At 42.8% G+C, this 16,855-nt stretch overlaps 1 protein-coding gene across 1 annotated transcript in view; it reads left to right on the plus strand.

Moving 5' to 3' along the window:
* Positions 1 to 16,855, plus strand: part of LOC310643047 (GDNF family receptor alpha-4-like) — a gene marked incomplete at both ends in the record, with an annotated part of 106,296 nt that overhangs the window by 42,563 nt on the left and 46,878 nt on the right. The window contains one exon of the mRNA XM_083367079.1: positions 16,201 to 16,473. Coding sequence (XP_083223205.1) covers positions 16,201 to 16,473 — 273 coding nt within the window. The remainder of the gene's footprint in view (positions 1 to 16,200; positions 16,474 to 16,855) is intronic.

Genomic DNA, 16,855 nt, shown 5'->3' on the forward strand with positions numbered 1-16,855 from the left:
TGCTTCTCTCTTTGGTTAGTTTCCATCCATTACTCCTTGTCTTGCCTTCAGGTGCTTTGGAGAATAGCTTGACTCCCTCCTCGTTATTATTAATAATAATAGGATGCATCTTCTATTCTGCTCTGTCCAGGTATTGCCACATCCACTATCTAGCCTTTTTTGTTCCTCCTCCTCCTCCTCCTCTTTCTCCTCCTCCTCTTCCTCCTCCTCACCATCTTCCTCTGAACACATCAAAAGCTCGGCTCTCGTAGTGTTTTCCCCCTCTCCCCCGGCTTTCTTCCATCTAAGAACCCTGGATCCTTTAATGACCATTTCTGCTAAATGCCTGTTTGCTGAGCGGTGATTAAAAAGCCATTTCGGGAGGCTGAATGAGCTGAGCATTCCTTCCTGGTGAGTCTTCATCAGAGGCTGAACGGTCAGCCGGTGTTGTGATTCCGTGCCAGCCTGTGATCCTGGCAGCTGAGTCCGGGGAATCAGAGGAGGAGGAGGAGGAGGAGGCCTGGGGAGCCATCAGAGTTGGAGGAAGGCTCTGATGAGTTACCAGACTTACAAAGTGAGGAAGAACCTGGCCCCTCCCCTCGTGGTCAAGCTGAAAGCCAGCTGGGCTGGGAGGCTGAGTCAGACTCGGAGGCAGCACAGCTGGAAGACCTCAGAGATGCACGTAGTAAAACGCAGACAGGTCACACGAGTAGGTCAGAGGGAGGCAATGGGGCGACTCCAGGGCAGAAGGAGAAAGCAGTGGGAAGCCACGCCTTGGGGGCTGCGTAACAAAAAAGGGAATGTGTGGGCAGGGCTGGTTGCTGGAGGCAACCGTTTGCAAAGAATTTCTGTGTCCAGAGATGATGGTCTGTTTATTTTACTAGAGAGTTATTTCCTGTTTTGGCTCCGTTTTGTTTGTGGACAAGGTCTGTAACTCAAATAAAAAAAGGGTTTCTTTTTCCAGTCTACTGTTAAAAAAGGGGTTGCCTTGTGAAGTAACAAGGACGTACGTAGGCTGGGACAGAACAGTTGGAGGGGGTCAGGCCCTGGAAGGGGTGCATGTGTGTGTGTGTGTGTAGGAGTCCACGACCTCTGAGGTCCCTTCCCTCTCTCTTACAATTCCGCAAGTGACCAAGTTAAATTCATCTCAACAGCACTGTGGCCAGTAATAATAAAATAATAATAATAAAGAAAATCAATCCAGAAACACAACAGTTTTAACAACAGTTTCAATGAAATTGTGGTCACCAATAATAACCGTAATGGAATGAAACCATTCGTAGGGGTAGTCCTGAACTTACAACGTTTCATCTAGTGACCGTCCGAAGGTACAACGGCATTGAAAAGAGAGACTTGTGGCCGTTTTTCACCCTTACGACTGTCGCAGCAACCCCCTGGTCACGCGATAAAGATTCGGACGCTTGGCCACTGACTCGTATTTACGACGGCTACAGCGTCTCAGAATCACGTGATCCCCTTTGGCAACCTCCTGGCGAGCGAAGTCCATGGGAGAAGTCAGATTCGCTTAACGACCGGGTTACTCATTTAACAACTGCAGTGATTCACTCAACAACCATCGCAAGGAAGGTCATAAAACGAGGCAAAGCTCACCTAACAAATGTCTCCCTTAGCAAAAGAAATTTGGCGCTCCGTTGTGGTGGTAAGTCATGGACTATGCGTACAGCATTGAATTGTCCTGTGATGCGTTGTCGCACCACGAGCTTGCCGTGGTGAGCTGTCCTAGACCATCTTTGGTGACTGGCTTTAGACAACATCCTCAGTCTAAACCAGAAGTGAATAGAGCAGAGCAGGGCAGAGTAGAAATAGAATAGAATAGAATAGAAAAAATAAGTGAAGTGGAGTAGAATAGAATAGAATAGAATAGAATAGAATAGAATAGAATAGAATAGAATAGAATAGAATAGAATAGAATAGAATAGAATAGAATAGAATAGAATAGAATAGAATAGAATAGAATAGAATAGAATAGAATCTGGAAGGGACCGTGGAGGTCTTCTAGTCCAGCCCTCCGCTTAAGCAGGAGAATCTATACCATCTCAGACAGGTGAATGTCCAGTCTCTTCTTAAACACCTGCAGTGATGGAGCGCCCACGATTTCTGGTGGCCAGCTGTTCCACTGGTTGATTGTTCTCACTGTCAGGAAGTTTCTCCTTAATTCCAGGTTGCTTCTCTCTTTGTTCAGTTTCCAACCATTGTTTCTCGTCCTTCCCTCTGGTGCTTTGGAGAATAACGTCACCCCCTCTTCTTTGTGGCAGCCCCCCAAATACCGGAACGCTGCTATCGTGTCTCCCCTATTTCTTCTTTTCTTTAGACCAACCAAACCCAAATCCCGCAGCCATTCTTCATAGGTTTTAGCCTCCAGGCCTTGGATCACCTTAGTTGCCCTGCTCTGATTTTTTTCCAAACTCTCAGCATCTTTTTTGTGATACGGTGACCAAAATCTTCGACAGATGGGTCCACTGAACAATGCCAGCCAAATCACCAGCCCCAAAATGTCACTCACACCCAGGCAATTCCCCTTGACCGGGGAGACGTTCCCAAACAAAAAAAAGCAGAATAAATAATAGGATTAAACTGGAAAGAAGCCAGTAGGGGCTCCAAAATTCAATGAACCAGCCTTTCAAAAATAAGGCTTTTTATCTTTAGCATGGATAAGTCCGATGTTTTTCAGTCTCAGCAACTTTGAAATCTGAGAATTCAAGTCTGAGAATTCTCCAGCCAGCATTCAGTCTGCACATGCTGGCTGGGGAATTCTGGGAATTGAAGTCCAAACATGCTGGCTGGGGAATTCTGGGAGTTGAAGTCCAAACATGCTGGCTGGGGAATTCTGGGAGTTCAAGTTCACACATGCTGGCTGGGGAATTCTGGGAGTTGAAGTTCATACATGCTGGCTGGGGAATTCCGGGACTTGAAAGACACACATATTGGCTGAGAAATTCTGGGAGTTGATTTCCTAAGGCTGCTGGGGAATTCTGGAGGTTGAAGTTCACATGTGCTGGCTGGGGAATTCTGGGACTTGAAGTTCACACATGCTGGCTGGGGAATTCTGGGACTTGAAGTTCACACATACTGGCTGGGGAATTCTGGGAGTTGAAGTTCATACATGCTGACTGGGGAATTCCGGGACTTGAAAGACACACATATTGACTGAGAAATTCTGGGAGTTGATTTCCTAAGGCTGCTGGGGAATTCTGGAGGTTGAAGTTCACACATGCTGGCTGGGGAATTCTGGGAGTTGAAGTTCACACATACTGGCTGGGGAATTCTGGAAGTTGAAGTTCATACATGCTGGCTTGGGAATTCCGGGACTTGAAAGACACACATATTGGCTGAGAAATTCTGGGAGTTGATTTCCTAAGGCTGCTGGGGAATTCTGGAGGTTGAAGTTCACATGTGCTGGCTGGGGAATTCTGGGAGTTGAAATCCACCCATCTTAAAGTTGCTAGCATTAAGGAAGTCCGGTCTATTCAATTAGAGCAAAGTTAGTTCCAATGACTAACCTCCTCACAGGCTAGTTCAGAGCGATTTCTTCAAAAAAGAAAAAACCTAAAATAAGAGAACTCTCAGCCAACATTAGGATTGGAGAGAGTAAAAGCAGCGTCTTGTCCACGACAAACGTGGAGGGATTTATGCAGGGGTCTTCAAACGTGGCCCTGTTATGACTGGTGGACTTCAACTCCCAGAATTCCTCAGCCTGGCTGAGGAATTCTGGGAGTTGAAGTCCACCAGTCATAAAAGGGCCACGTTTGAAGACCCCCTGGATTTATGGAATGGAGAACACACCAGTCCATTTGTGCTCACGGAAGCTCTGCGTGTTCTGCTATTCTTTATTTTCTTTATTTTAGCCTCGGGAAATTTCACCAAAAAATGAAATGGATGTGCAAAAAGCTCGGATCATTATCTAGGGCACTAACGAACGAGGCTTTGGCTCTTTCTAAGGGTCTCTTGTCCTGCCGTGTCATTACTATGAGAGAAACATCTGGAAGATGCTTGCCTTATATGCACAGGTGTTCCTCGACGTGCGACCGCGACGGAGCCCCAAAATTCTGTTGCCTAAGAGGGAGACGGTTGCTGAGTGAGCTTTGCCCCATTTTACGACTTTTCTCCCCACATTCGTTAAGCGGGATGCTGCAACCGTCATAAATACGAGTCAGTTGCCAAGCCTCTGAATGTTGATCCCATAATCACACATAATTCCCTTTTTTTTCCCCAGTGCTCTTGTAACTTCGAACGGCCAATAAATGAACCGTTGTACGTTAAGGACTGCCTGTACATATTTTTACTAATTGCAATAATAATAATAATAATAATAATAACAACAACAACAACAATAATAATAATAGTAATAATAATAATAATAATAATAATAATAATAATAATAATAATAATAATAATAGCCATTTTCCTAGCACACGGGGTGAATCCTTCTCCATCTTCCAATTTCTCTTCCCTTTTCGGGTGGTAAAAATCCATTTGTCATGCCTGATACAATAGCATAGTTGGATGTCTCACCCCTTTTCTCCGTTATGTCATTTTATTTTATTTATTATCTGTCCCCTCCTTCCGGTTTCTCTGTCGGATAGCCCCAAAAAGGCTTCTGAGATGCCATAGATTAAAAAATAATAAAGCAGCAAAAGAAAACACGAATAAACTGTCATGGCTCATCGTGAACCAGCAGAAAAAAATTGTCCTATTAAAACAGCCGAATCAGAGATACGGCTTAGCCCCTCCCATGATGTTCTTTATAGCAGAATTGGAAGGGACCTTGTAGGTCATCTAGTCCAACCCCCTGCTCAAGCAGGAGATCCTCATGCATTTCAGACAAATGGCTGTCCAGTCTCTTCTTAAAAGTCTCCAGTGATGGAGCACCCACAACCTCTGGTGGCAAGCTGTTCCACTGGTTGATTGTTCTGACTGTCAGGAAGTTTCTCCTTAGTTCCAGGTTGCTTCTCTCCTTGACTAGTTTCCATCCGTTGCTTCTTGTCCCGCCTTCAGGTGCTTTGGAGAATAGGTGGACCCCCGCCCCCTCTTCTTTGTGGCAACCCCTGAGATATTGGAAGGCTGCTATCATATCATCCCTAGTCCTTCTGTATTTCGATTAGATGACATAGCCAGTTCAGAATGCAGAATAACATAATTGGAAGGATCTTGGAGGTCTTCTAGTCCAACCCCCTGCTCAGGCAGGAAACCCTATACCATTTCAGTCTCTTCTTAAAAACTTCCAGTGTTGGAGCATTCAGAGCTTCTGGAGGCAGGTGGTTCCACTGGTTAATTGTTCTCACTGTCAGGAAGTTTTTCCTTAGTTCCAGGTTGCTTCTCTCCTTGACTAGTTTCCATCCGTTGCTTCTGAGAAGAGGGGAAAAGGGATTCGAATTAGGTAGTTAATAAGTAAAGGATCGAAGGATTGATAGATATAATAGAGATAAGTATAATGGAGATGAGATAGATAGATAGATAGATAGATAGATAGATAGATAGATAGATAGATAGATAGATAGATAGATAGAGATAGATAGATAGATAGATAGATGATAGATAGATAGATAGATAGATAGATAGATAGATAGATAGATAGATAGATAGATAGAGATAGATAGATAGATAGATAGATAGATAGATAGATAGATAGAGATAGATAGATAGATAGATAGATAGATAGATAGATAGATAGATAGATAGATAGATAGATAGATAGATGGATGGATGGATGGATGGATGGACGGGCGGTTGGATAGATAGATAGATAGATAGATAGATAGATAGATAGATAGATAGATAGATAGATAGATAGATAGATAGATAGATAGATAGAAGAGAGATGAGATAGATAGATATGGATGGATAAATGATAGATAGATAGATAGATAGATAGATAGATAGATAGATAGATAGATAGATAGATAGATAGATAGATAGATAGAAGAGAGATGAGATAGATAGATATGGATGGATAAATGATAGATAGATAGATAGATAGATAGATAGATAGATAGATAGATAGATAGATAGATGAGAGATGAGATAGATAGATAGATATGGATGGATAAATGATAGATAGATAGATAGATAGATAGATAGATAGATAGATAGATAGATAGATAGATAGATAGATAGATAGAAGAGAGATGAGATAGATAGATATGGATGGATAAATGATGATAGATAGATAGATAGATAGATAGATAGATAGATAGATAGATAGATAGATAGATAGATAGATGAGAGATGAGATAGATAGATAGATATGGATGGATAAATGATAGATAGATAGATAGATAGATAGATAGATAGATAGATAGAAGAGAGATGAGATAGATAGATATGGATGGATAAATGATAGATAGATAGATAGATAGATAGATAGATAGATAGATAGATAGATAGATAGATAGATAGATAGATAGATAGATAGATGGATGGATGGATGGATGGATGGACGGGCGGTTGGATAGATAGATAGATAGATAGATAGATAGATAGATAGATAGATAGATAGATAGATAGATAGATAGATAGATAGATAGATAGATAGAAGAGAGATGAGATAGATAGATATGGATGGATAAATGATAGATAGATAGATAGATAGATAGATAGATAGATAGATAGATAGATAGATAGAAGAGAGATGAGATAGATAGATATGGATGGATAAATGATAGATAGATAGATAGATAGATAGATAGATAGATAGATAGATAGATAGATAGATAGATAGATAGATGAGAGATGAGATAGATAGATAGATATGGATGGATAAATGATAGATAGATAGATAGATAGATAGATAGATAGATAGATAGATAGATAGATAGATAGATAGATAGATAGAAGAGAGATGAGATAGATAGATATGGATGGATAAATGATAGATAGATAGATAGATAGATAGATAGATAGATAGATAGATAGATAGATAGATAGATAGATAGATAGATAGATGAGAGATGAGATAGATAGATAGATATGGATGGATAAATGATAGATAGATAGATAGATAGATAGATAGATAGATAGATAGATAGATAGATAGATAGATAGATAGATAGATAGAAGAGAGATGAGATAGATAGATATGGATGGATAAATGATAGATAGATAGATAGATAGATAGATAGATAGATAGATAGATAGATAGATAGATAGAAGAGAGATGAGATAGATAGATATGGATGGATAAATGATAGATAGATAGATAGATAGATAGATAGATAGATAGATAGATAGATAGATAGATAGATAGATAGATAGATGAGAGATGAGATAGATAGATAGATATGGATGGATAAATGATAGATAGATAGATAGATAGATAGATAGATAGATAGATAGATAGATAGATAGATAGATAGATAGATAGATAGATGATAGAACATTTCCTTTTCCTGTACCTCCTTTTTGAAACATGCCCTTCCTCCCCCCACCCCCAATCTAGTCAGGTCTCCGCTAGGGCCAGGATCCAGCCTCCTTTCCCCTCGGGGCAGGGCTGAAGCCCCCTCCCCTCCGCCTTCCGCTCTCCCAGCCCAGCGGCCCCTGCCCTCGCGGGGGGGGGGGTGATGTTTGTTCATCAGCCGCCCGGCTCGGCTTTTAACTTTTAATTGTTTCATTGACTTGTTTATGGTTTGCATCGATTTTCAGATTTTCACGTAGCCTCCCCCAGCTCTTGGTCAATTGCAAAGGAGAGTTCAAAGCGTTTAATAAGCAAAGTGCCTCTGGGGATAACACATCGTGTGTGTGTGTGTGTGTGTGTGTGTGTGTCTGTGTCTGTGTCTGTGTCTGTGTCTGTGTCTGTGTGTGTGTGATTTAGAAACAATACAGGCAGCCCCCTCCTGAAAAAATAAAAAAAAATCAATGTGCAGCTGGATGTTGTGATTTGTTGCGTTTCTGCAACAAAAGAGATGATATAATTTCGGATAATGTGCTTTACTTGGTTATTAAAATGCAAGTGGTCCTCAGCTTACGGGCACAATGGAGGCCAGCATTTCTGTTGTTAAGTGAGACCGTTGTTAAGTGAGTTTCGCCCCCTTTTTTACTACCTTTCTTGCCAGAGTTGCTAAGTGAATCACTGCAGTTGTTAAGCGAGAAACGCAGTCCCTAAGTGAATCTGGCTTTCCCGTTGATTTTGATTGTCAGAAGGTCGCAAAACGGATCACGTGACCCCCAGGGACACTGGAAAAGTCATAAATACGAGTCAGTCGCCCAGCGTCAATGGGGGAAGCTGTATTCACTTAACAACCATGTTACTAACGTAGCAAATGGGATGAGTCGTTTAACAACTGTTGTGAAATGGGGCAAAACTCACTTAACAGACGTTTCACTTAGTGATGTAAAATTTTGGTCTCGATTGTGGCCGTAACCCGAGGACCACCTGTGTAGGCAAGGAAGCTCCGTTCTCATCTTCTGTACCCTTGGGAGTGTTTTTGAAACTCTTTTAATGAATCTCCCAGACTGGATTCGCACAGGATCCTAAGTGAGAACTTTGTTTTCTCGCTAGAGATTCAGCATATTGAATGCCAGATTCCAGGATCCACTGGCTCTCCTTCCGATGATTACATTAAATATCGCTTGATCATCTCAAAGGCAATCAGTGCCAGACGAAAGCTGTGGGAAATTGGCTAAAATTAGATAGATAGATAGATAGATAGATAGATAGATAGATAGATAGATAGATAGATAGATAGATAGATAGATGGATGGATGGATGGATGGATGGATGGATGGATGGATGGATGGATGGATGGATGGATGGACGGACAGACAGACAGACAGACAGATAGATAGATAGATAGACAGAGATAGACAGATAGATGATAGATGGATGGATGGATGGATGGACAGATAGATAGATAGATAGATAGATAGATAGATAGATAGATAGATAGATAGATAGATAGATAGATAGATAGATAGATAGATGATAGATGGAGATAGATAGATAGATAGATAGATAGATAGATAGATAGATAGATAGATAGATAGATGATAGATAGATAGATAGATAGATAGATAGATGCATATAATAGAGATAGGTACAATGGAAATGGATGATAGATAGATAGATAGATAGATAGATAGATAGATAGATAGATAGATAGATAGATGGATGGATGGATGGATGGATGGATGGATGGATGGATGGACGGACGGACGGACGGACGGACAGACAGACAGACAGACAGACAGACAGATAGATAGATAGATAGATAGACAGAGATAGACAGATAGATGATAGATGGATGGATGGATGGATGGACAGATAGATAGATAGATAGATAGATAGATAGATAGATAGATAGATAGATAGATAGATAGATAGATAGATAGATGGAGATAGATAGATAGATAGATAGATAGATAGATAGATAGATAGATAGATAGATAGATAGATGCATATAATAGAGATAGGTACAATGGAAATGGATGATAGATAGATAGATAGATAGATAGATAGATAGATAGATAGATAGATAGATAGATAGATAGATAGATAGATGATAGATGGAGATAGATAGATAGATAGATAGATAGATAGATAGATAGATAGATAGATAGATAGATAGATAGATAGATAGATAGATAGACAGACAGACAGACAGACAGACAGACAGACAGACAGACGTCTCAAGTCACAGCCAGCCTTGGGAAATTGGCTAAAATTAGCAGGAAGGGCCCTTAAAAAAATACACTATTAGGAGAATCCTGTCCATAATTGGGCTTGATAAAATCCTGGCGACATTCTCCCCAAAGTCTTTGCAGCTCTTGCTATCTGATTAAGCGCTAAATTTCCAGAGCAATCGGCCAATTGGAAGGACCAGGAGAAGCTGTGCCCCCCCCCAAGAGGGTCCATTAACCCCAATTGATTATGTAATAGAAAATATAATTCCCTTTTAAGGCTGAGTCGATGGAAAGCTCGAAAACCAAGCGATGGGGATCTTAACAGGACCTGGTTTCCCGGTAAAACTTCCTGATCAATTTTCCTTCCCTCTTTGTAAATCTTCCGGCATTGTTTCTCACATACACAACTGTGCGTCTGCCAGGCCGATGCAACGGGGGGTGGGTGGGAATGGGGGTGTCTATTTGGCACCCCCAACAGGTCCGAACTTTAGCAAGATGAGCCTGGTGATGGGTGAGCAAGCGGGCATTATTAATAACAAGACAGGTCTCCATTCAAAGGGGAGTAATGAACATAAGAATAGATCAATAGAATAGAGCTGAAAGGGACCCTGGAGGTCTTCTAGTCCAGCCCCCGCTCAACAGGGGGTCCCGTCTAATAAAATTAAATTCAGTGGGGGGAAAAAAATAAGGTTCTACATTTAGGCAAGACAAACCCAACGGACAAGTCTAATGCAGGCAGTCCTTGACTTATGACGACTGAGCCTTCACGTTTCTGTGGTTAGGCGAATATTTGTTAAGTGAGTTTTGCCCCGTTTTACGACCTTTCACAGTTGTTAAGTGAGTCACTGCCGTTGTGAAGGTAGACACGCGGCGGTTAAGGGAATCTGGCTTCCCCTTTGACCTTGGTCAGAAGGTCGCAAAAGGGGATCACATGACCTGGGACACTGCAAACCGTCATAAGTATGAAGCGGTCGCCAAGCCTGTCTATATATCTACTTATCTTCTCTTATCCACCTTCCTCCCTAATTCATCCCTCCCTCCCTCCCTTCCTTTCTTCCTTGCTATTTACCTACCCTATCCATCCATCCACCCGTTCATCCATCCATTTATTCCTTCCTCCCTTCCTTTCTTCCTACCTACCTACCCTATCCATCCATCCATCTATCATCCATTTATTCCTTCCATCCTTCCTTCCGACCTACCTATCCTATCCATCCACCCATCCACCTATTTATTCATCCATTGTATTCCTTCCTTTCATTTGTTCTTCCTTTCTCTTTTTATCCCTCTCTTTTTCTCTTTCTCTTTCTCTTTCTTGCCTTTCTTTCTTGGCTTTTTCTTCTTTCCTTCCTTCCTTCCTTCGACTCGTTCTTCCTTTCTCTCTCTTTCTTATCTGTCTTTTTTCTCTTTCTCTTTCTTTCTTTCTCTCTCGTCTTTCCTTCCTTCACTTCAATTCGTTCTTCCTTTCTCTCTTTCTTATCTGTCTGTCTTTTTTCTCTTTCTCTCTTTCTTTCTTTTTCTCTTGTCTGTCTTCCTTTTTCTTTCCTTCCTTCCTTCTTTCTTGGCTTCTCTTGTCCTTTTTCTTCCTTCCTTCCCTTCCTTCCTTCCTTCCTTCCTTCCTTCCTTCCTTCCTTTGATTCATTCTTCCTTTCTCTCTCTTTCTTATCTCTGTCTTTTTTCTCTTTCTCTTTCTTTCTTTCTTTCTTTCTTTCTTTCTTTCTTTCTTTCTTTCTCTCTTGTCTTTCCTTCCTTCCTTCCTTCCTTTGTTCTTCCTTTCTCTCTCTTTCTTATCTGTCTGTCTTTTTTCTCTTTGTCTTTCTTTCTTTCTCTCTTGTCTTTCCTTCCTTCCTTCCTTCCTTCGTTCTTCCTTTCTCTCTCTTTCTTATCTGTCTGTCTTTTTTCTCTTTCTTTCTTTCTCTCTTGTCTTTCCTTCCTTCCTTCCTTCAATTCGTTCTTCCTTTCTCTCTCTCTTATCTGTCTTTTTTCTCTTTCTCTTTCTTTCTTTCTCTCTTGTCTTTCTTTCCTTCCTTCCTTCAATTCGTTCTTCCTTTCTCTCTCTCTCTTATCTGTCTGTCTTTTTTCTCTTTCTCTTTCTTTCTTTCTCTCTCATCTTTCCTTCCTTCCTTCAATTCGTTCTTCCTTTCTCTTTCTCTTATCTGTCTTTTTTCTCTTTCTCTTTCTTTCTTTCTCTCTCGTCTTTCCTTCCTTCCTTCCTTCCTTCCTTCAATTCATTCTTCCTTTCTCTCTCTCTTATCTGTCTGTCTTTTTTCTCTTTCTCTTTCTTTCTTTCTCTCTCGTCTTTCCTTCCTTCCTTCCTTCAATTCGTTCTTCCTTTCTCTCTCTCTTATCTGTCTGTCTTTTTTCTCTTTCTCTTTCTTTCTCTCTTGTCTGTCTGTCTTTTTCCTTCCTTCCTTCCTTCCTCCCTCCCTCCCTCCCTCCCTCCCTCCCTCCCTCCCTCCCTTCCTTCCTTCCTTCCTCCCTCCCTCCCTCCCTCCCTTCCATCCACACTCTTTCTGCCTCTTTCTCCCTTCCTCTCTCTCTCTCTCTCTCTCTCATGATACAAATCAGAGAAGAGGTCATTTGCAACCCTCCAGCTACTGAAGCATTTAATTCCAACATAAACTACGAGAGCTCAGGGCGGTAAATATCCACCCCGCTGCTCCGTCTCTTGAAGCAGAGATCTTCTTGAAGGGCGTCGTTCGCTGAGTTCCTTTGTCGGTGCACTGTTGTGCCAATTGTGGTTTTATGGTTGCAGTCCCAATCACACCAACAAATCCAGCGGATTCAGCTGCAGTGGGGTTTTTTTTATCCATGGGTCTCCATCGCTGTTTCATAAACTGGCAGGCTCTGACCAGCTCTGGCCATTGGCCTTTGTGAAAAGGCTGTGGAGCCCAATTTCTGCACACCTTTCTGCACTTATGTATAATATTCTATATCTCACCAAGGAATAAATGATGCATAGACAGTTATGTTTGAAACTTAACATTAGGAAAACCAAGATCATGGCATCCGGCCCTCTCAATTCCTGGCAAATAGATGGGGAAGAAATGGAGGTAGTGACAGATTTTATTTTCCTGGGCTCCAAGATCACTGCAGATGGGGACTGCAGCCAAGAAATTAAAAGACGCTTGCTCCTGGGAAGGAAAGCCATGGCAAATCTAGACAGCACACTAAAAAGCAGAGACGTCACCCTGTCAACAAAAGTGCGTATAGTCAAGGCTATGGTCTTCCCAGTTGCAATGTATGGCTGTGAAAGTTGGACCATAAGAAAGGCCGAGCGCCAAAGAATGGAGGCCTTTGAACTATGGTGCTGGAGAAGACTCCTGCGAGTCCCTTGGACTGCAAGGCGATCAAACCGGTCGGTCCTAGAGGAGATCAACCCTGACTGCTCTTTAGAAGGCCAGATCCTGAAGCTAAAACTCAAATCCTTTGGCCACCTAATGAGAAGGAAGGACTCACTGGAGAAGAGCCTCATGCTGGGAAAGGTTGAGGGCAAGAGAAGAAGGGGACGACAGAGAAGGAGGTGGCTGGATGGAGTCACTGAAGCAGGAGGCGTGAGCTTCAATGGACTCCAGAAGATGGTGGAGGACAGGAAGGCCTGGAGGAACGTTGTCCATGGGGTCGCGAGGTGTCAGACACCTAGAAGGTGTGTGATCCAGTTTTGGTCGCCACAATATAAAAAAGATGTGGAGACTCTGGAAAGAGTGCAGAGCAGAGCAACAAAGATGATCAAGGGAATGGAGGATAAAACATATAAGGAACGGTTGTTGGAATTGGATATGTCTAGTTTAATGAAGAGAAGGACCAGGGGGGACATGATAGCACTATTACAATATTTGAGGGGCTGCCACAAAGAAGGGGGTGGTGTCAACTTATTTCCCAAAGCACCCGAAGGCGGGACAATCAAGGAGAGAAGCAACCTAGAGCTAAGGAGAAATTTACTGAGAACAATTAACCAGTGGAACAGCTCGCCACCAGAAGTTGTGGAGGCTCCAACACTGGAGGTTTTTCAAGAAGACCCTGGGCAGCCATTTGTCTGAACGGTTTCCTGCTTGAGCAGGGGGTTGGACTAGATGACCTCCAAGGTCCCTTCCAATTCTGTTCTTCTCTTATTCTGCTGGAAAGAGAGAACAGAAGATAAGAGTTATTTATTTATTTATTTATTTATTTATTTATTTATTTATTTATTTATTTATTTTTATTACATTTATATCCCGCCCTTCTCCAAAGACTCAGGGCGGCTTACGAGCTTAGCAGTAGCCTTCATTCTATGTATATGCCTGCTTATTAGGGCTTTCACACACACACCCCAAGCGGCATTATTACAAAGTCAGCTTAATTGCCCCCAACAATCTGGGTCCTCATTTTACCTACCTGGGAAGGATGGAAGGCTGAGTCAACCTGGAGCCTGGTGGGACTCGAACCTGCACTAATGGCAGGCAGCTGGTGTTACTTAAGGAGGCATTAGCCCACTGCTCCACCAAGGCTCTGCTTCACAGTCTCGAGATCTGAAATAGATCCCTTATTAGCCAGTCCGTGAAAGCAAAAAAAAAAATAAATTCTTTGAAGCAGCTGTAATGAGATCTCCCGTTGTTTTATTGCTGGGATGTAGAGGTATTTTACTCAGCCTCTCAATCAAGGTTTTTCAAACATGGCCAAAACTGGGATTGCCATTTCCATTGCTAAGCAAGGCACCGATTAAATGACACCGCCACACACACACACACACTATTTTTTACAATCCGGCTTCCCCCCCATTTATTCTGCTGGTTGGGAAGGTGGGAAATCAACGTGACTCTGAAACTCTGTGACCGTTGTAAAACGTGCCAGTTGCCGATTTTTATATATATATATATATATTTATTTTTATAAATATTTTACTGGTTTTTAACACTAACCATCTCCAGTGCCTGGTGTAAAACCATGGCGTCTTGGTTTATATATTTGAGAAAGAAAAAAGAAAAGAAAAGAAAAGAAAGGCAATAATAATTAACGAACAGTGAATAACAATTAAATTTGATAATTCCCTAATTCGTCCATGAATTAATAATATATTTCTTTGAACTTCCTTTCTCCCATTGGTATTCTCCTTCCTCAACCTTAAACAAATACACTTCTTAATATTTTCAATATAGACATGATTAAATGTAGACATTTTTTTCAAATTTATACAGATAGAGATAACATCTATGTATAACGTGTTTTTTTTTTATCGGCTTGTATTATTGGTTCTCGTTGGTTCACCAAGCATCCTGTTTCATGGTTTTTGTTTAAGCTTAATTTCCCCTGTTATCCGATCCGTTCTTATCCGTCATGATTTTCTCCCTGTTAGTCATCTAAATATCCAAATTTTTCCCATTTACATCCTCCCAATATTTTCATAGTTCACATATTATAAAAAATACTGTGCTTAACTCTCTTATAACATCCTTTCTGATCAGCTTATATTTCACTTATGTTTATAAAAGTTACATCGGCCCAATATTTTTACATTTCATATATTGTTGTGGATTAGGACGCTGAGCCTGTCGATCAGAAGGTCGGCAGTTTGGCGGGTCGAATCCCGAGTGCCGCGTAGCAGAGTGAGCGCCTGTTCCTCGTCCCAGCTTCTGCCAACCTAGCAGTTCGAAAGCACGTCAAAATGCAAGTAGAAAAATAGGGACCACTACGGTGGGAAGGTAACAGCGTTCCGTGCGCCTTTGGCGTCTAGTCATGCCGGCCACATGACCACGGAGATGTTCTCGGACAAGCGCTGGCTCTTCGGCTTTGAAACAGAGATGAGCACCGGCCCCTAGAGTCGGAGACAACTAGCACGCGTGTGCGGGGGAACCTTTACCTTTACCTAACATACTATATTACTTAAATCTCTCATCCCTCTTGTCATTTACTCATGTAATACTCCATTTGGTAGGGAGAGTCAAATCTCTTGAACCAAGCGGCAAATTTGGATTCACGTAACCTTGAGGAGGCTGAGTCGGTCGTAAGAGTGAGGACAGGTTTTTCCGTGCCGCTGTGACAGCTAGTCCTCGCCTTACAGCAACCATTCATTTAGTGACCCAAGTTACAACGGCACTGGAAAAAAAGCGACTCGGGACCCTTTTTCACACTTACGACGGCTGCAGCGTCCCCAAAAGTCTCGTGATTTGCATTCGGATGCTTGGCAACCAAGTCACATTTATGACAGTCGGGTCATGTGATCCCCTTTTGCGACCTTCTGACCCGCAAAGGTCCATGGGGGGAGCCGGATTCGCTTAACAGCCACGTCGCTAACTGAACAACGGCAGGGACTCGCTTAAGAACCAGGACAAGAAAGGTTGCAAAATGGGGTGAAATTCTCCGAACCACTGTCTCGTTTAGCGGCAGAAGTTTCCGGTCTCCCTTGGGTGGTCGTCATTGGCGGGCTGTGGTCGCCGAATGAATGTGGGCGTAAGTCGAGGATTATCTCTGGGACCTTCCAAGCAGATCCAGTTAGAATCAGAAAAAAGGGCGCAGGGAGGGAGCTCGGAGGTCATCTAGTCCAACCCGCTGCTGGAGCAGGAAATTCCTCTCAATTTCTCTCTTCCCCTTCTCTTTGCTCCTTTCCAGAAGGCATGACCATCGGCTCAGCTCGCGACTGCCTCCAGGCCGGGGAAGCCTGCACCAATGATCCCAGCTGCAGTTCCAAATTCCGCACCCTCCGGCAGTGCATCGCTGGCAACGGTGCCAACAAGCTGGGCCCGGGCGCTAAGAGCCACTGTCGCAACACGCTCACCACACTCCTGTCCAGCCAGCTCTACGGCTGCAAGTGCAAACGGGGCATGAAGAAGGAGAAGCACTGCCTGAGCGTCTACTGGAGCATTCACCACACCCTGATGGAAGGTCAGTCCGCGGGGAGGGGGCGGGTGGGGGGCGGACGGGGGACATTGGGCCTGGGGTGGGGGACCCGGCAAGCTTCGGGTGAGCATATTTGTAGCTCAGTCCCGGGTGCTCTCTGAGCTGGGTGGGTTTCTTGGAGACGTTTCAGGACCCAGCTAGGTAATATCATCAGTGCTAGAAAGGAGGAGGAGGAGGAGGAGGAGGAGGAGGAGGAGGAGGAGGAGGAGGAGGAGGAGGAGGAGGAGGAGGAGGAGGAAGAAGAAGAGGAGGAATGACAACTGTGGGGTCCTGGGTGCTCTCTGAGCTGGGTGGTTTTCTTGAAGACGTTTCATGACCCAACTAGGGAACATCATCAGTGCTAGAAGGGAGTGGTAAGGGAGGAGGA

This window comes from Vipera ursinii (genome assembly GCF_947247035.1).
Source record: "Vipera ursinii genome assembly, chromosome: 7".
NCBI classification, from domain to species: domain Eukaryota; kingdom Metazoa; phylum Chordata; class Lepidosauria; order Squamata; family Viperidae; genus Vipera; species Vipera ursinii.